We start from the raw sequence: 20,494 nt of genomic DNA on the forward strand, positions 1-20,494 counted from the left end.
GGATACAAAAGACGCAAGAGATTTGTGTTACAAACATTTTTTTCTCCTCATCTTTTCCATTAGAAATTCAGGTCTTGTTTAACTTGGAAAGCTCTGTGGTGACTGGAGAACTAATGAAATTATGTGATCAAAAGAAACTGGAAACTGCAGCAGTTGAGAGGGGAAGCAGGGACTTTTAATCCGATTGTTTAAAACTTTGTGGGGAGGTTGTAACGATGCTAGTTCTGGTGGGACCCAACTGAGAGTGCCAATTCAGGACAAATTGCTTAAAGAAGGGCAGTTACAGCCCAAGGCTGGGGTTTCTATGCACATCAAGGCAAACCAAACCAGCCAGACGGAGAGGACTTTGGTTTTACCTCACTGACTAACCACAAGTCACACAAGCAATTCCCTTAGACACTCCATTTTCCCAATATCACCACCAGTGCCACTCGCTATGGGGACAAATGATTATGAAAACCAATACCCCAGTAAAAGAAAAAAGGTTCTCTTGATCCCAAAGGACCAAGCCCCAGACCCAGGTCAATGTACAAATCAGATCTTACCCACAAATCACGCTGTTGCCAATCATTTAGAATCTAAAGGTTTATTTAAAAAAGGAAAGAAATATAGATAAGAGCAAGAATTGGTTAAATGGAATCAATTATATACAGTGATGGCAAAGTTCTTGGTTCAGGCTTGCAGCAGTGATGGAATAAACTGCAGGTTCAAATCAAGTCTCTGGAGTCCATCCACAGCTGGGAGAGGTCATTCAGTCCTTTGTTTAGAGCTTCAGTTTGTAGCAAAGTCCCTCCAGAGGCAAGAAGCAGGACTGAAGACAAGATGGAGGAGCTGCAGCAGCTTTTTATAGTCTCTTGCCATGTGGTCTGTCTTCCTTTGTCCTAAAGACAAGAATTCTATCACTTGGCCTGGAAAAACCTCAGAGTTCTGTCCATAGGCAGGTCCCTGCATACTTGCTGAGTTGCAAGGCGTGTCTGCCTTCTCTTAGTGGGTCAGTTGTGTAGCTGATGGTCCTTAATGGGCCATCCAGCAGGCTAGGCAGAGCTGACACCAACTTGTCTGGGGTGTCACCCAGAAGCCTAGCACAAGTTTGAAAACAGACAGTATAGAGCCAATACTTTAAATAAAAAAATGATACATGCACACAGATAGCATAATCATAACCAGCAAACCATAACCTTGTCTTAGACACCTTATTTGACTCCCTTTATACAAGATTTGGTGCCACTACAGGATCTTGGTTGCAACAATGATCTATACGGTCCCAGCTTATGTCAGTAACATCACAGGGGTTGTTAATACATATTTAACCCTAGTGCCTAATGAACTCTTGGAAGACGAGATGTCTTAGAGATGCAAGCCGGGAGCTCACAGTGCATATCTTCTGAACCACCAAGGGCCTCCTGCAAAGCCAGGGAAGAGCAGATTTGACCTTGCTGATATTTCTAAGGGGGGAAAGCCTGAAAACTTTTCTATGAAACCCAGAGCACAAAACCTTGCAGGTCTTTATCTGCCACAAAGACGCCAAAAGAAAAAAAAAAGCACGTGTAGTTCATTTTACACTGTGCTTTCTGGTCCCCTTTCCCGATGATAACCAAAGAGTAGATCTCCCCTCCCATTCACCTCCAGTTGCTTAGCAGCACCTTGAGCCACTGTAGGTGATCTGCTGCCAGGTTCAGTATAATTACCGCTCACCTGAGCCTTCTCTACGCCAGTTTTCCTGTCAAATTTCCCACTGCTGCTGCCACAGATTTTACTCCACTGCCGGCGGTGGTGATGGGAACCCCAGGCCAGTGCAGGTCTTAACCTGGTTAGAGTCGACTGCTGGTGCCTTCCCACGGTAGTAACCGGGGTGGAGCTGACAGCAGTGGTGGGAAATTCTAGGCCAAAACTCCTGGTGTCATCACAGCCCGGAGGAGGTGTGTGTATGTGACAGATATCACGATATTAGGGGCTTTGTCTTGTATAAGTAACGATCCCTCCCTCTCCCTGAAAAAAAAGTGGCCTGATTTTTCACACTTGCTGTGTGGTCACCCCACCTGGAGGTTCCCCACCCCCAGGTCAGGCTGCTCTTTGTGGTCAGTGTGTGTCACTGGGGGAGCTGCTGGGTCATCCCACCACACACACTTGGAGCGTAACTGCTTTTCTGCCAGTTCCTCTGTGATCAACCCCTCTCCCCCGTGCCATGCCAATGAACAGAATGAGAGTAACAGTGCTTATGGTGGCCCGTCTGTACGCTGCCCTGTGACCCAAACCAGGTGAGAGACCTCCCATGTCCGTTCATTCCATTACAGTTCCCTTGATTGTCCACTAATTGCCAGTGAGCCCCGTTACATTTGGCTAATCAGTGTTGTCATAAAAACTTACTATTTTCAGGCTCCTGTGAACAAATTTCAGAGTAAATTGAATAGATTCTATCCTATTTTTCAAAGTCTTTCACACAGGCAGGCAGATTTCTGGTCTCTGAAAGGTTTACACAGAGAGCTCCCTCTGTAAGTGAACAGTGGGAAGGTAGCTTGGAAAATCTCAGCCAGCTCTGGAGAATGAGGAACTGGCTGCTGCTAGCCTGTGTTTTATTTATAATCAGCATTATTTCCTTTCCAGGCCTCCCAGGCGCTATTTGCAGAGGACATGCCTGAAGATGGGGAACCAATGCAGATTACACAGAGGTGAGGAGGAGGGATCATTTCAGAGCATTGGTTCCTGGACACACAGCCCTGTTTCCCCCCCCCCCCCCCCGGAGTCCCAGGCAGGAGAGTGCTCTGGGTGTGCTGTAGTAGCTGCATCACTGCTGTGAGGTGTCGCTGTAGTGTTCAGCTCAGGGACAATGGGGGGAGGAGAACGCTCACCCCGACATGTGCGAGGGGCATTGCACTGCAGCTGAGAGGACATGATCTGTGCCCTGCGGAGCAGCAGTCTGATCTGACAGGTGTAACAACAATAGGACGGGGCTGGGGCGGGAAGGATGAGACACAGCGGTAGGATTGCATGGTCTCTCCAGGAAGGCAAGTTTGCAGCAGGTCTATTAAAAGGAGAGGCCTTTGAAGAGGAAAGAACAGGGGGAAGGCAAAGAAAATGTGTCGTGCCAGAGACTGTGCCCCAGATGGAAACAGCCAGTCTGGTCCTCAACTGGTGGCAGGAATGGGCCATGGCAGCATGATTCTCCTCTGATTTTACCTCTGCCCCTTTGTCTGGTAAAACCAGGTTCTGAATGGGACCCTAGTTGGCTTCTGGCTGCCGTCTCTCACTGCAGGGCTAGGAGACATTGACTGGGGTGGTTTGCAATTGTTCTTGCAGACTAGATAAGCTCTGAGCGGCAGGCATATGGGGAGCACTTGGGGAGCAATTTACTAGGGAGGATTCAATATTTGCAGGCATTGCAAGCCCAGCTGTGGGAAACTGCTTGATTCTCATTGTGCTTTAAACTACTTTTATAGTTCAAAATGCTTTTGGCATAAAGCTGCTGCCTTTTCCCTGCCTGCTCTCCACTCTCTTCTCCCCCTCACTGATATGGCAGTATTTGGGCTGAACACCTGAGATTAGGGACAGGGCTTGAAATGCCGGCTGACTGCTCACCTCAGGCCAGTGGGAAGCTCGCCCTGCAGAGCAAGGGGATCTATACTGCCTGGCTTCTGCAGAACTTTAGCAGTCTTTAAAAACACAGAAAGTGTCTAGCCCTATGGCAGTGAAGAAAATCTTCAGGTGTGAACTGATGCAACGCTGGCCTCTGCTGCCACGCGAAGCTTTCCCAGGCAGCCCAGATGGTGAAATGAACCAGACCCTGGTAAGTTTCCTGGCTGCTGAAATGTGCTGGGGGAGTATGCCCTGTTAGGCTACTTCCAGTCATATCAGTTTCGATCTATTGCTGCTTGATGCTGGTGCTGACAATGGTTCCCTGAAAGAGGCTGGCTGGTGGAACCTTCTCTCCCTTCGTAGCAGCAGGGGGCCCTGTGGTTGGGACATGAAGGAAGAGGGAGCTCCTACCCCCGAGTTGTGATGGGGGACAGGAGGGTGTAATGTTTCAGGTACCCAGTAGCCAGAGCCTGTTTCAGAAGGTGGGGCTCCCTAGCAGGGTCCAGGGCAGCACCCTGGTAATAGCAGCTGGACTGGATGCTGGCTTCCCAATGTCAGGGGTTCCAGAGGGCTCGTGCGTCACCCTTTGTGTCCAGGTAGCAGGTTTAATCCTCTGTTCGATCTGACCCGGGGGCAGGTGATGTGCCAAAATGCGGCCCTGTGCGTGCTACGGTGCAGCCAATGGCTGCCCTCTTTGGGATCAAGCTTCACCATTGCCTGCTGTGACTTCTTATTTCAGCAGATAGCCCCGGTGTATGCAGATAAAGGTGGCTGCCGTCGTCTTGGTTGTGTACACATCAAGCGAGCTCTCTGGCTACTGGCAATGTGCCAGTGCAGCCCTTTGTTGGACAATGTCTGGCCATGCTGGTCAGCCAGCTGCTGGGGCAGCTACAGGAGAAACCCTGCTCAGGTGTGGGGCGCTCATAGAAGCAGCATTAGCAGAAGTCACCCAGCAGTTTGTGCCCCCATGCTTGGTACAGAGTGCAGCAGATCAGAATGTGAAGAAATGGTTCTGTGCTTTGGTACTAAGAGACAGATGATGTAACAAGCACTCTGGTTTGACTGTAAATTGATTAGCCCATTTTATAACTGTCATAGTAAGTTGTTTTGTGAGAGTCTTTTGGAAGTGACCCCAGTGTTACACACACAGTAAAACGTGCTCAGCTTGGACTCACACGCATGCTTTGAGATGGGTTCTTTAGAAAGAGAAGTCACTTGTGGTTTCCTCTCAGAATTAGATTATTTATCAAAAATAGATGGTGTCTGTTTCCTCCTCTCTAGCTAGGCGTGTGGTTAAATTAAACAAATCTTGGATCTGCCGGGGGTGGGGATTCATGCTTTTAAAGTGTGTTCTTGCATAGTCGCTCAGATTAATCAGAAAGCCATGCCAAGGGCTGAGGTGATCAGCATGAGGAACACACTTACTCAGCAACGGCTTCTTGTTTCATAAAGAGATTGCACTCCAGCGAGAAAATGGAGGAACTGGAAGGTCAAACAGAGGAGCCAGACATGGTTAAACACTGCACAAAAGTGCCACTAAGCTAGCGTTGGCAGGACTTTGCTGTAGGGAAGCTTTGAGTAGTATCACATTCCCGCTGGGTTAGAAAGCTCCATACAGGGATAGAAAGAAGAATTCACGGTAAGGATGGGGAGAAAGAGAAGTACAGTGTCAAACAAACCTCCTCCTCTTTTGTCTCCAACAAGTTCCTTGATATAGGTAAGGAAACACTGCTACCCGCAGAACTCCTAGAACTGAGAACAGAAAGGATCAAAGGCATCTTTTAGTTCTGAGCCAATATTTTTACTCCTCTTGCATGACACAATGACCTTCCAGATCTTTTTATCATGGGCTTCTAGGAGTGGGAAGTTCCTTTCAGCCATGTGGCATTACATGGCATTTTAAATCTGTATGTTTGTTAGTTCTCTGGGTCCTTTCTGGCGGTCAGACAGTAATTAGCTGAAGATCCTTGAGTGCGTGTCTGACCCAGCTGCATGCTGTGACACTGATTGATTTGATTTGACATATGTATGTTTGCTTTGATAGCATTTCTGCCTTGACCCCATTTGGCAGTAAGAGGAGCCCAGAGGTGGCCGTGGAGAGCCCTGCTGCTGCTGCTGAAGAAGAGATCTCTGTTTGCCCTGGTAAGAGGCGTATTGAAATGTGCTGAACTGGGCTCTGGAAAGGACACGCCATCCGCGCTCTAAATCCCGCCCCCTGCTCTCCCAAAAGGGGAATCCAGCATTTTTCTCTCTGGTTTTATTCCTTGAGAGGACCAAGAGTTCTCCTCCCGCTGTGTCTTCACAGCGCTGAAATTCATGTGACTGGTTGGTTTACTTTCTTGGTTGTGCAAACTGTGTTTGCCTCTTGATTTAAAGCAGAGAAACTTTCCTTTCCAATCTATCTGTCTGAACCCCAGGGTGAACTAGCTGAAGCAATCTCAGAACTGCTAGCGAATATCTTTAACAGCTCATGGAGGAGGGGTGAGGTCCCAGAGGACCGGAGAAGGTCAGACGGGGGAAGGGGAACAAAGGGGACCCAGGGAATTACAGACCAGTCAGCCCAACTTCAATACCTGGAAAGATACTGGAACAAACTATTACACAATCCATTTGTGAGCACCTAGAGGATAACAGGTTATAAGGAACAGCCCGTGTGGATTTGTCAAGAACAAAATCATGCTAAACCAATCTAATTTCCTCCTTTGACAGGGTAATTGGCCTAGCAGATATGGGGAAGCAATAGATGGGATATATCTTCATTTATAGTAAGGCTTTTGAATGCAGTCCCACATGATATTCTCATAAGAAAACTGGGGAAATGTGGGCTAGATAAAATTGCTGTAAGATGGGTGCACAACTGGTTGAAAGACTGTACGCAGAGTAGTTATTAATGGTTTGCTGTCAAACTGGGAGGTGCATCTAATGGGAGTCCTGCAGAGGTTTAAAACAAATAAAATGGGCAGCAGGTTTAAAACAAATAAAAGGAAGTTCTTCTTCACTCAGCGCACAGTCAACCTGTGGAACTCCTTGCCTGAGGAGGACGTGCAGGCTAGGACTATAACAGGGTTTAAAAGAGAACTGGATAAATTCATGGAGGCTAAGTCCATTAATGGCTATGAGCCAGGATGGGTGAGGAATGGTGTTCCTAGCCTCTGTTTGTGAGGAGGTGGAGATGGATGGCAGGAGAGAGAGGCCTGTACTGGGTCCTGTACTATTCAGTATTTTCACGAATTACTTGGACAGTGGAGCGGAGATTAGGGTTGTAAACTTTGCAGCTGACACCAAGCTGGGAGGGGTTACGAGCACTTTGGAGGACAGGCTTAGAATTCAAAACAATTTTGACAAATTGGTGAATTGGTCTGAAATCAACAAGATGAAAATTCAGTAAAGAGAAGTGCAGAGTATTTGACTTAGGATGGAAAAATGAAATGCCCAGCTGCACAATGGGGAGTGGGTAGGGAGGTGGCAGTGCTGCTGGAAAGGGTCTGGGGTACAGCAGATCACACACTGAGTGAGAATCAGCACTGTGATTGTGATTAAGTAGGAGGCTTTTTCTTAATGTTTTGCATGAATACTGTGTGTGCCTCAGTTTCCCCTGTGTATTACACACATACCTAGGTGGTGGGACAAGGGTGTGTGATTTTTGCTGAGACCCGAATGGGCAGGTGGGGCTGCCTCTAGCTGCCTGAACGCAGATAATGACCAAAACACTCTGAACCTGGCAACTGATGGCTGGGGGTTCTCTCCTTAGGAGCCCGCCAGCTGCCACAAGTTGGAACCAGGAGAGAGGTGGCAACGGGGTGACCCTTTTGCCCAGAAACGAGACAAAGGATGGAGGAGGGGCAATGGGTGTGTCTGAGGCTGGGCCCCTGGAAGCGAGTCAGTCTCCTGGTTTGGGACTCGGGGAGGGGTAGGGAGGGCCAGGACCCCAGGATTCCTCCCCCCAGACAGACTTTGCTGAAAGTTCCTGATTTCTGTGCTAACAAGCTCTGTTCTACGCTGTGTTCCTGTTGACTAATAAATCTTCTGTGTCACACACTGGCTGAGAGTCACTGCTGACTATGGAGTAGGGGCAGGGCCTCTTTGGAGCAGTGTGAGGCTCCCCCAGGGGTCCCGTCCAGGGGGACTCGCTGCGGGGAGCTCATGGGGTAAGCAGGGGGCTGGACAGCCGAGGTCAGACCCAGGAAGCACTAAAGCTGAGCAGGCTCCTTGCCCTTGTGAGAGTGGCCCTGCAGGCCAGAGACTGTGCTAGAGGAGGGATGCCAGCTTTCTAATCACACAAAACCGAACACCCCTGCCCTGCCCCATCTCTGAGGCCCCACCCCCACTAACTCCATCCCCCCTCCCTCTGTCACTGGCTCTCCCCCACTCTCAGTCACTTGCTCATTTTCACCAGATTGGGGCAGGGTTTTGGGTTGCAGGAGGGGGTGAGGGCTTCAGGGTGGGGCCAGAAATGAGGGGTTCAGGGTGCAGGAGGGTGCTCTGGGCTGGGACAGGGGGTTAGGGTGCAGAGGGGTTTGGGTGGGGCTAGGGATGAGGGCTTAGGGTGCAGAAGGGGGCGCCAGGCTGGGGGGTGGAGATGAGGGGTTCAGAGTGTGGGAGGGGCTCTGGGCTGAGGCAGAGGGTTGGGGTGCAGGAGGGGTGTGGGGTGTGGGCTCCAGTAGGGAGTTTGGGTGCAGGAGGGAGCTCCAGGCTGGGGCAGGGGATTGGGGTGCGGGAGGAGGTGCAGGCTCTGGGTGGGGATGCAGGCTCTGGGATGGGACCGGGGATGAGGGGCTTAAGGTGCAGGAGGGGGCTCGGGCAGGGGGTTGGCATGCATGAGGGGGCATGGGCTCCAGGCGGCGCTTACCTCAGGGGGCTTCTTGGAAGTGGTGACATGTCTCTCTAGCTCCTAGGCGGGGGCACAGCCTGGCGGTTCTCCGCAGTGCGAACTCACTGCCTCCGCCTGCAGGTGCCGCCCCCGCAGCTCCCTTGGCTGCAGTTCCTGGTCAGTGGGAGCTGCGGAGCCGACGCTTGGAGCCTCTGGGCCGTCCCTCCACGTAGGAGCCGAGGGACATGTCGCCACTTCCAGGGAGCCACGCAAAACCAGGTAGGGAGCCTGCCAGCCCTGCCAACCAGACTTTTACTGGCCCAGTCACCGGTACGAACCAGAGCTGCCAGGGTCCCTTTTTGACAGGGCATCAGGTCGAAAACCGACACCTGGCAACCCTATGCTAGAGTCTTGCCTGACGTTGCTCAGAGCAGTTCCAGAACACCGAGCCTGTGACTCCATGACAGTGACTACAGTTGTGAAACACATGAATATCATTTTGAGGTGTGGTATGTCAGACACGGGAGGTAACCGTCCCCCACCACTCAGCACTGGGAATGCCCCAGCTGGGATGCTGGATCCACCCTTCACGAAAGATGTGGATCAACTGGAGAGAGTCCAGTGGAGAGCAACAAAAGTGATAAGAAGTTTTAAAACCCTGGCCTATGAGGAAAGGTTAAAAAAAAGTGGGCAAGTTTAGTCCTGGAAAAGAAGAGGAGACCTGATAAGTCTTCAAATAGATTAAGGGCTGGTATAAAGGGCACTGGTGAGTTGTTCTCCATGTCACTGAAGGCAGGACAAGAAGCAATGGGCTTCGTCTGCAGCCAGGGAGATTGAGGTTAGATATTAGGAAAATCTTTCTAACTCTCAGGGTGGTTCAGCTGTGGAACATGCTCCCACGGGAGGCTGTGGAATCTCCGTCCTTGGAGGTTTTTCAGAACCAGTTGGGCAAATCCCTGTCAGGGCTGGTCTAGGGTTACTTGGTCCTGCCTCAGTGCAGAGGGCGGGTTAGGTGATATCTGGAGCTCCCTCCCAGCCCTGCATCTCTATGGCTAGGTCTACACTACCACGGTAAGTCGACCTAGACTACGCAACTCCAGTTCGTGAATAACGTAGCTGGAGTCGACGCACCTGAGGTCGAGTTACCGCGGGGTCTACGCCGTGGGGGGTTGACTTACCTTACTCTTCTTGTCGGGGGTAGAGTACAGAGGTCGACTGGAGAGCGATTTGCTGTCGATATGGTGGATCTTCACTAGACCCGCTAAATCGACTGCCGGTGGATCGAGGTAAAAGGAATTTTCATCTCACATTTCATTAGCAAACTTGATTGGAACCGAATCATTTGCTTTCTCCAGGACTCTCTCTCCTCGTTGGTCCTGCCACTGATATCCTGATTCTGGCTTTTCACTCTGAAATCTGTAGTAGGAGCAGTTCTCATTCCCTGGGGAGGTCGCGAAGTTCCTTGCAGCTGGTTGGATGTGACTTTTGGTGATATTGAAACCATGGGATGGCAGATGAGACTCAGGAGAGGAGGGAATTCTGGGACTCTCTCTGCTGGGTTGGAGAACTCCATTCTCGCACTGCACAGTTCACCAGCAAACGCCCTGCACATGCTCTGTGGGTCCCGTGAAGCTGTAAAGCTGTGGCAGCTTTGGCCTGCACCCTGTGCTGTGACTTGTAACCTCTCATCCAGCTGTGGTGTTACACATCTGCCAGCATCTGTGAGACATAGTTGGAAACCGTGAAAACCCTGTCAAGCGAATGGGCTAAGCTCCCAGAGATAGTAAAGGCTCTAGGGGCTGCAGCCCGCAGTGACATGGCAGACTTCTGTTTCAGAGACCCAGCCAAATCCATTGGAAGCCATTGAGCCGGAGAGAGAAGAGCTCCATTCAGCCAGCAAAGACGCACCTATGCAGGTAAGAGAGTCCCCGAAGGGGAAAAGCCAGAGACATGTCCCCGCTCCAGACCACGTTTACGCTAGAGGGAGCTATAGCAGTGTAGCTCTGGGGCCGTGGCTAGGCCGCTGCAAGCTCCTAGCGCACGTGCAGACTGCAGTGACAGAGGGTTTTCTCCAACTCCGTGAGCAACACTAGCTAAGTCCATGGAAGCTTTCTTCCATCAGCTGAGCTGTGTCTAGACCGGAGGTTAGGTCGGCATAGCTACAGCACTCGGGGGAGGGGGACACTTTTCACCCCCTTGAGCGCCACCCTATGTTGACTTCAGTTTAAGTGTAGACCAGGCTCCAGGCCTCTATCAAATTGGAAATCCTCATGCTCCACCAGGAAACTCTAGTGGGTTTCCTAAGAGCAGAGGAGGGTGTACATCTCTGACACTAGGGTCCTAACACCCCTCCCTGATTCCCCAATCCCAGCCACTGGTCCCATGCCTTTGGAGCACCAGGGTCAGTTGAAGTGGTTGCTGCTAATCCCCATCATTGGGCTGCAGGATGTCAACCAGCTGTTGGGCAGAGCCAATTGCTGGCCCTGAGGGAAGAGGCCAAGGGGTATCAGTGCTGCAGGAAAAGTCCTGCTGGCTATCTGTGAGTCCCTGCTATAACCGAACTTGCACTTTGGTAATCTCAGGGGTGAGGCTGGGACTCGGAAGAATCCATTGAACCTTGGGGCATGCTGCAAACCTTGGTTGTCCCCTGTGTTCTCGGAGGGGATTGAGTGGGGAGGTTTGATTTTGCTGGGTTGGATTGAGCCGGAGAGCCCGGGTCCAGTGTGGAGCCCAGAGAGGAGCGGAGCAGGGAGCCTGGGGACAGCTCAGAGCCTGGCTTTTATAAGATGAAATAAATTAATCTAGGGCCAGGCCGTTCTCGAGGCCTCATGCCTGTGTTGCCACATCTGGGCAGGTGTCACAGCAACGACAGCTGGCTTCCGGACCCGCTTCTGAAAAAAGCTCCTTTGGGTATTAATTTACAGAGGACAATTGAAGGGGTTCCCAAATGCTGCTCCGGCAGGGTACAGGACGGCAGCACGAGAGGCATGTGTGAGAAAAGAGTTTCGGGAGTCTACAGCGTCTTTGTCATGGGCTCTTAGCAACCCAGAGGCTGTTCCCTTGGGCCTTTTGTCCTGCCACACCTCAGAGCACGGTACATCCGTGAGATAGTGCAGCCACCACTGTGCACGGGACACCAGTGCTCATGGAGACTTTGGCAGAGTCAGGGGATCATGGCGAGGATGCTGGGCTCGTCCCTTACAACCTTTAGATGGTGCCCATGGAGTCTCCTGCTTCTGTGTCGACAGCTAGTGGCTCAGATGTCAGTGACAGAGCACCGAGCACTAGAGAAGGTACCTCCCTGGGCATGGGCACTACTCTGCTGTGCTGATGCTGGCGTAGGCCCACGGCCAGGGGAGGCTTTGAGCTTTCTGCCTTCTAGGCCAGAGGCAGAAATGCCTGTCGCTTGGCTCGGGGGTTAGCATATGAGCTGTGGAACAACCAGACCCTTCTCCCAGCTGGTGTCCAGGCCTGGGCCTGCCCTGGAACTTGAGACCTCCATGTGGGGCTGCTTAGTGCTGGGCGCTCTTCTACCTGAGAGCACACCAGGCCTGGCTCGGCCGGCGTGCAGTTATGGGTTCCAAAAGCCATTCTCGTAAGGCATGGCACAAGCTGTTTCGGGAGCCAGCTGACAGGTTTTGTTATATGCTGTTGTATTTATATTTAAAATGAGTTACTTACAGCGAGAGCGTAAGTGGTGTGTTTGGACACCTGGCATTTGCAAAAGATGTGATCTTTACGATTGCTTTTCAAGTGGAAATGAGAAGAGCAGCGCCTGCTGTTGTCTCCTCACATCTGCATGTGTCATCTGATTAGGGTAACACCGATCTGATCTGAACATTCATATTTGGCATGTCTGATTTTGTATTGGCATGTCCTCATGACACGCTAAAGTGTAATGGAGCTTAACAGGATGCAGGGAGCCAGAGAATGGAAAATGGCGTGGAAGTGCCAGAGCAGTAACTGTGAAGTTGTTGAACTTCCCACAGTAGAACTGAGAAACGCTCGCTCCAGCTCTCCTGCTTGGGAGTCAGGTTCCTTGGAAAGATGCTTTGTGTGGAAGGGCTGCGAGGGTTGACTGCCCTGGCGTTCTCCGCTGAGAGCCGGTCAGCCAGCAATCCCAGGGCGTTTCCTGAGGTGCCTTGTGAGATACAGCCCAGTCCTGCAGACTCGCACGCACACTGATGTGGGTGGGGCTTGTGAGGTAAGCACAGGAAGGGAGTCCAGGATGGGGCTCACTCTTGGCAGTGCAGATTCTTACTCAGCGACAGACTGAGTCATAAGACAGAACATGCAGCAGGGGTTGAGCAGACAGCATGACCCTAATTACAGTTTTCCTGGAATTGTGCCCTTAGAAGACAGTAACATCAGTTCCTAGCTGACTGTGTGTGTCACTGGCTGGCCTGCTAGAGCCACTTCTGGTCCTGCAAGTTCCTTCTAGCTAATTAATATTTACACACACCAGTCCTGGCTGGGGAAACAGGTTCTGTCCTTTTCTCAAAGGTCAGGAGGCCGCCTGTGGGTAGAGCTTTCGTAGGCAGCAGTGGTCAGACGGCCGCCTCTGCCAAACTCTGCTAGGTTACGGCTCGGCTCGGTGTGCATTCCTGAGAGTGGCTAGCACTGAGCTGCAGAGGCTGGAGCTAGGTGAGGCCAGAGGCGCTGACGGCCTGATGGTTTTAGATCACACAGTTCTGGAGAAAAGCCACGATTGGTAACTTTTAGTAACAGATTGTCAACCGTATCGCCTTTATCTTTCCCCCTTTGCCTCTGTCCCTGCCCCCCATGACCCGGACTGGAGGAACCTGGCCATTGCTCTGAGCTCACCCACTAAGAGGGTGGGAGCCTCCCTTCATCAGGGTCCCAGACGTGTGGCTTGCGCTGACGTCTCGTGATGAACTCTTGCTTTGCCACATGAGTCTTTCGTGCACCTCGCTGGGTTTGTTGCCGGCACTCTCGGGGTCTCCGGCAGGGTTGCTTTACATTTTACCCAGCGATGCGTGGTGGCAGCACGGGTGAGCCTTGCCTTAAATGGAATGGCCGGGGATGCCTCGTGGTGATTTGGCAGGACATGCTGCCTTCGGAACAAGCATTTGATAGTAGTGCTGTGGTGTTGGCTCAGGCAGGGCACTCGTCATTGCAGTTACTAGATCTGACTTGTGTCGTGGGATGAATGTGCCCGAGAAATGCAGTGTCTGCAGGAGGGTAAGTAGCTGCAAGACAGCAAGGCGCTTTTGGGTAGGCGTGAAGAGTGAAACAGCAAGAGCTATTTGGCTGATTTCTTGTCCCCTTCCTCAGGCTGATGGAGATGAAGAAGCTGGGAATACGGTATCTGAATGCAGCCCGTCCGCTGATGACAGTGTGTCATGCCCGCTGTGTGATCAAGGGTTTCCAGCCACTGAGATTGAGCTGCACGCCATGTATTGTAACGGCATCGTGGCGCAGGATGCAAATGAAGATGTTCCAGGTCTGCTAAACACTTGTCTCATTCCTTGGTTCTGTGAGTGTGTGTGTGTGCTGAGAGTCTCAGCACGCCTCAGACTCTTGGGTACAGAGAGCGTAGCAAACACACAAGCTTCTCCAACTCTCTTGCTGAGGCCCGCTGAAAGGTGTGTGAGAAAGGCCTCCTCCCCTCTTCCTGGTTCCGCCTGCCCCAGAGGGCACTCTGAATCCTGGTGGCTTTCCAGCACTCATTGCACTGCCAAGTCTTAGAATTTCCTTGTAGTCAGTATGTTACTTAGCAGTCCACTGTGAACATGGCTCCAGGGTCCAGCCCTGGCTGTCTCCTGCAATCCCACAATGCAGGACCCCTCTAGGACCATACCATGCACCTCAGCTAGGAAAATCCCAGGCCCACGGAGCAGGGAGAAGGAGGGAGCCCTTCACCCCGCACATAGCCTGCACTGAGCACATGACAAGTCCAGCACATAGTGAGCTGCCGAGCCAAGTGCTGTGCAGAAAGGATTGACTCAGCGAGAGGGACTATTCATAGATCCCAAGGCCAAGTGAGACCATTGTGATCATCTAGTTTGACCTCCTGCGTAACACAGGCCAGAGACCTGCCCAACAATAATCCCTAGGGCAGAGCTGTTAGATAAACAGCCAGTCTGGAGTTAAGAAGTGCCAGGGATGGAGAATCCACCACCACCCTGGTAAGTTGTTCCAGTGGTTAGTTTCCTTCACTATCAAAATTTTTTGTCTTATTTCCAGTCTGAATTCATCTGGCTTCAGCTTCCAGCCACTGGGTCGGGTCAGACCTTTCTCTGTGGGACGGAAGGGCCCATTATTAAGTATTTGTTCCCCATGTAGATATGGATGAACTGGGATCAACTCACCCCGCAACTTTCTCTCTAAGTTAAATAGATGGAGCTCCTCAAGTCTGTCACTATCAGGCAGGTTTTCTAATCCTTCTGTCATTTTTGTGGCTCTACTCTGACCTCTCCCCACTTTGCCAACATCCTTCCAGAACTGGGCACTGGATTCCAGAAGTGGTTGCACCAGTGCTGAATACAGAGGGAAAATCACCTCTCTGCGCCTACTCAGATCCCAACATCGCATTAGGTCTTTTGGCTACCGTGTCACACTGGGAGCTCATGTCCATCTGATTAGCCACCACGACTCCCAATTCTTTGTCAGAGTTGCTGCTTCCCAATGTAGACATTTGGGCTCAGGCTAGAGCCCAAGCTCTGAGACCCTGTCAGGGGGAGGTCCCAGAGCCTGGGCTCCAGCCTGAGCCTGAACATCTATCCGTCAATTTTTAGCCCTGCAGCCAAAGCCCTGCGAGCTCCAGTCAGCTGACCTGGGTCAGCTGTGGCTGGGACGCAGGGCTTTTACTCCAGTGTAGATGTACCCTTAGTGTAAGCCTAACCTACCGTCCATCTCCACACAAGTCACACTAACCCAAGGCTCAGACCCTGGGTCCCAGAAACCCATGGGTGTGGAGGGTCCAAGCCTGAGTCAAGGTGAGATCTGCGTTCAAGCCCTATTGCTTTGCATTGGAGACGCAGCCACACTGGACTTGTGCCCTGGGAGTTGGCCAAAAGTATTCCACAGGCTAACTTCCTTTGTCCTGTGGACAGTCAGGCTAGGTGGTCTGTCACGTTCTCCCACGCTGCACCTCAAACTAAGGGCTAGAGTGGCCGCATTTTGGGAGGGCACAAGGAAGTCTGGTGGTTGGACTTGGGCTCATATCAGGGTTCAACAATTCCTGACCTGAGCTTACAATTGAGTGTAGATGCTCAAGCCCTAGGTTAACAAACCCAGGGTCTGCTAACTCAGGTTCTACAAACCCTGGGCTTACACTACAGTGTAGACAGCCCCTTAGGGCTTGTATATATGGGACAGTTGACTGAAACAGTTCCCTGTGTGGACTCTCTTCCAGACTAAAGGATTCCAGAATGCCGACTCTGGTCCCAAAGTCCTGCTTGTGCTTTCCTGAGGGCTTGTTTCTGAGTAAATTCAGTAGGGCTTGAAGAGTTTGTTCTAAGCCCTAGACATCGTGCCAGGATGGGGAGTGGTGGGCTCCTCGCTGCTGGTGTAATGAATGTTCCTGACCCCTGTGGGGTGGCTGCTCATCCCTAGTGAATGTGTGTGCCCCTCACCCCCAGGCACAAGCTCTAAAGGGCCTGTGAGTCTGGAATGAGAACTGAAGGACTCGAAAGGAGTTCCCACGTTCTGCCTTGGGTCTCTGCCCTCTGCTGTGCTTTGCTGCTCCTACCACAAATACACCCACCTCAGTATTCAGGAAGAAAGCCTTGTATTTTACCAAATACCACGGCTGTTGACTAACCGCCCATTCCATTCTGTTCACACTGTCCCAGCCTTCCTGTTCCACAGTGAGTGACAGGAGACGCCATATCCCTCTCCCTCACTTCACGTGCAACTGACACCCTACCATCAGTTTCCAGAGCACCAGCCGCAGTGCTGATACGTACAAAGCTCCCAACACCAAGAGAAGTGGCACTGATGCAGCAAAAAGAGTAACACAATTGGGGCAGGGAAACGCTTCATCACTTCCCAAAGGGGCCAACATGCTAGAGAATCTTTCCATTAATAGGATCTGCACAAAAACAGCCTGCTGGTAATGGGACGAGACAGCTCGGGGTGGGGAGACGCAGCCTGAACAAACACAAGCCTCGTGCAAAGGGCAGGAAGCGTCGTAATGCATGGATGGCACTTCGCACCTGCCGAGTGTTAGGCATACGGTTATTGAGCCTCTCTACGCTCTGGTGAGATAGACCCACAAGCGAACATGCAAGGGACCTGCCCCAAGCCACACAGCAAGTCCTGGCTCCCATTCCCGTGCACTGACTGTAAGACCTGCCTTGGCTGACAGGCCAACAGCCATGCCAGTGGTGATGGGGACGAAGGACAAATGTGGAATCATTTTCCAGGGGAGCACTGGAGCCTTGCGCAGGCAGGAGGCACCCGTGCCTGGCTGTCCTGACACAGAGCTGATGGAGACAAGTCCATTCACAGACATGCTCTGCATTGTAGAACATTTCGGATTTCACAAGAGAGTGGCATGGCCTGGGAGAGATTACGAGGCTTCTAGTGTGCTGGGTCAGGACTCTGTCTTTGGGGTGAGCCCAGTTCCCCAGAGGTGCTCTCTTTCTTGAGGATCTCTTCCAAAAGGCCTCTCTAGGGATCGGGGTGGAGGGGGTGAGCAATGGCGCTCTTGTTCAGCGTTTGAAACCGTAGCTAGCAAGCGGGCTCATGTGCGTGTGATGGAGTCGATCAGCAATGCTGGCCATGTTTCTCCATTACTCCTGCTGCTCTCGGTAGCACAGCTGGGTCTTCCCGTGTGATCCCAAAGATTTCTAACAGGCCTGTCGCGCCAGATGGGCTCTCTGCTTTTGGAAAAAATAGAACTGATTAACACCTGAGCGAGTGCACACGGCGTCCTGAGACGGCGTTAAAGGAATATTAACAGCACCACCCCCATGGAGAGAGTGGCTCTCGCCATGCTGACAAACACCCCTGAGTCAGGAGGGCTCTGGGAGGCCTCAGGAATCAGTGCCAGGACACGGCTAGGCCACTGGTTCACACCTAGTCCAGGCGAGGGGTGAACAAAGGAGTCCTTGCTGGGGGCTGCCGAGGGCTGTTGCCCAGTGGTTCATTTCTCCACCACTCCCAGGAGGCTGCTGGGCTGCGTGTTGGGCGGTGCGAAAGGCAGCGGCTAGCTCTAGTCACTGACTGGCCTCCTGGGCCAGCACCAAGGAGAAAAGAAAGTCAGGGCTTGCTTCAGACCTGGGCTGTGTGAATTCCAAATTCTGCGGTTTTCTCCATTCTGCACAGGCACAGAGCTCTGTGATAACAGACATTAGCAAACAGTAACTGGTGGACGGTATCTGTATCCCGGAGTCAGGCCTTTCTCCTCAGGAGCCTCGCTAATCCCAGAAGCTCCGATGCCAGGCTGTAAGACAGCTCTCATGCGCTTTGTCCCGTAGCCAGGTTGCCCGGGAGTACTTACAGCAACATCTGTTGTGAGCTGGAAACTCAAACATCCCTACTGGAGCCGGATGAGATATCGAAACACTCCCTGAGGAACTTAGTGGGTGGCATGTCAGCAGGAATCTGCTGAGAGCAATTCAACCGCAAGAGACAAACACATCGAAATTCTCCCTACAGATGCCTGGAGAGCAGGTCTGCAGAGCTGCTTGTTGGCTCCACTCATCAGAACGCTAGTCTGGAAAGACTGCAGCAGCTCCTGGCCATCTGGTGGGGGAAGCCCTTTCCTTTGCCCAGTGCCTACAGAGCGCTTTCCCCTGAGATCTCACAGCACATGACAGTGGGGGTCGGTACCACATTTCACACATGGGGAAACAGAGGCTCAGAGCGAGGCAGTGACTTGAGATTTACTGTGTGTGTCAGGGAGTGTGACTCAGCCATCCCAGCTCTCACCCAGGGGAGGGAACTGGAACTTTCTTGGAAGCGAGTCACAGCCCTGGTGGGAGGGGCTCACTGGACCCACCCTCTGACCAGTCAGTTCTTCTCTCTACCCGATCCTTGATCTGGGAAAACGGGGGAGCAGTGCAGCAGCTGGCTTTGTCAGGTCGTAGGCCGCTGTTCCATTTCACGGGAACTTTAGTTAAACCACAAACTTGACCCGAAGCCCCTTCCAGGGGGCTGGCGGAAGCCTCCTGCCGGAGCCACTGGTTGGGTTCAGGAAGGGCAGCAAACTCCCAGGACCCTGGCAGGACCAGTCTGAGTTGTCCAGTTGTCGATTTTGCAGAAGGGAAGACTCTGCCCATCGGCATCCCAGTGCCTCTTTTTCCTTTCCCATCACACATCCCGCTGCTGCCGGGCAGCACCTGAGTTTGAAACACGTCCCACCCCAGGTGCTTTCCAAGCCCTAGAATGCTGTCAGGAAGGGAGAAGCCACCCAGCAACTGGGTAACTCTTTCTGTTTGTGTCTTAAGCGCTCACTCAGCGACAGAGAGAAACAAGGAGTAGAGCTGGCAGAGGCAGAGATGTCCCGACCCCCGTAGACATTGACAAGTAAGTAGGTATGCTGGCTTCTTAGAGCTTGTTTCTGTGCAGCCCGTCCCCCAGCCCATGTCTCTATTCCTGCCTGTTTCTTTGTAGCAACTTCCCCATAATCTGTGTTCTTCCCTTGGGTCCCATCACTGTGGTATCTAAACCCCTTGATGGTATCTAGGTGTCCTCAGACAAGCACAAAAGAAATCTGTTTCTTTTCATACTCTCCATTGCATTCAGTTAATTTCAGCGAGCTCGCCATGCCGTTCGGAAGCATGGAGGGGTGTCAGGTGGGCCAATACAGGCAGTTTGCTGAGTGCAGGAGCCCTGTGCAAGGGAGAGGGTAGGTGGGAAGGCTGACAGGATGGCACCTGGACTGATGAGCTTAATTCATTTAGACTTCCAGAGTTGCAGTGGTTTTGATAAAAAGAAAAGGAGGACTTGTGGCACCTTAGAGACTAACGAATTTATTTGAGCATAAGCTTTCGTGAGCTGTAGCTCACGAAAGGTTATGCTCTAATAAATTCGTTAGTCTCTAAGGTGCCACAAGTCCTCCTTTTCTTTTTGCGAATACAGACTAACACGGCTGCTACTCTGAAACCTGTGGTTTTGATGAATCTCTCCCTGTGCAGCTCACCTCCTCCCTCCCACACAGAGACTCCGAAGAGAGGATCTGACAGTACAATCCCTGCTGGGGAAGCTATTCTGCCATTACAAACAGTGGATGTAGTGATGGCAACATCACTAATGGAATTAGGCTAATTACAGAGAGGACAGCTTCTGCTTAGACACATTATCTGGTAATCAGCACTGCCTGGAAAGAAATCATCAGAGAAGAACCCACTGCGTGGAGTGTGCTGGTGGTTCTCCTTGCACATACTGGAGAGCGTGGGGCCCCACACTTCCCTCCAGTAATCGAGACACCTCTCCTGAACAGCGATTGCTTCTCCAGCAACATGTATGCCCTGAACTCTTCATTTCTACAGTTTGACAGGGTGTTTTATGGCTGAGCCATCAGCTGAGCTGATTTCATTACCATCCCACTGCTGCAGCCGTGGGGGACAGAGAAGCAGACAGGGGAAACGAGTGATCACTCCATTGTTTTGACTGGCATCGGGCTGGCTTTATAGGCAATCCCACTGAGCCAATGCTGCTCCACAGACGTGCCTCATCAGTGGAATGGTCTGGAGAAGTAAAACGCCACGGTGGGCGTAAGTGACACCCCAGCTGCAAAGTGAATCCTAATACACTGCTCTGCTTCCCTTGCCCAGCAGGTGTGAGAAGTGCTACCTTTGTAAGGCCCGGGTGCCGCTGGCGGAGTATCCGAGGCATGTGGATGGCTGTCTGCAGGCTGCGAGGGACACGCAGGGAAACCGGAGGCTGCGCAGTGCCAAGGTGAGGGTAGAGTCCAGCCTCATTTCAAGGCACAGGGGGATTTGTTCTGCATCAGCTCTGCTGCTTGGCCTCCAGCGTGAGCGAGCATGTGATTGGCTGGGTGGATCCGGCTCTGCCCATGGCGGTGCTGCAGCTACGGTCACCTATTGCCTTGTTACAAGAGCATCAGCACACTCCAAGTGTGGGGGGAGGGCTGGGCCTGTCCTGCTGCACCCCAATCAGGCCAGTTCCTGGGTGACC

General features: G+C 52.0%; 1 protein-coding gene across 13 annotated transcripts in view; it reads left to right on the plus strand.

The window, feature by feature from the left end:
- The window catches only part of UIMC1 (ubiquitin interaction motif containing 1), a 59,568-nt gene that overhangs the window by 33,633 nt on the left and 5,441 nt on the right, over positions 1-20,494 (plus strand). For 3 of the 13 annotated variants that reach the window (XM_038412664.2, XM_043520619.1, XM_043520618.1), the window contains 6 exons: positions 2,605-2,669; positions 5,618-5,715; positions 10,220-10,299; positions 13,679-13,847; positions 18,802-18,880; positions 20,134-20,254. In XM_038412664.2, coding sequence (XP_038268592.1) covers positions 2,605-2,669; positions 5,618-5,715; positions 10,220-10,299; positions 13,679-13,847; positions 18,802-18,880; positions 20,134-20,254 — 612 coding nt within the window. The other 10 variants (XR_006283203.1, XM_043520621.1, XM_043520620.1 and 7 more) reach the window with 10 other exon arrangements.

Source organism: Dermochelys coriacea, chromosome 8, assembly GCF_009764565.3.
Source record: "Dermochelys coriacea isolate rDerCor1 chromosome 8, rDerCor1.pri.v4, whole genome shotgun sequence".
Lineage (NCBI taxonomy): Eukaryota > Metazoa > Chordata > Testudines > Dermochelyidae > Dermochelys > Dermochelys coriacea.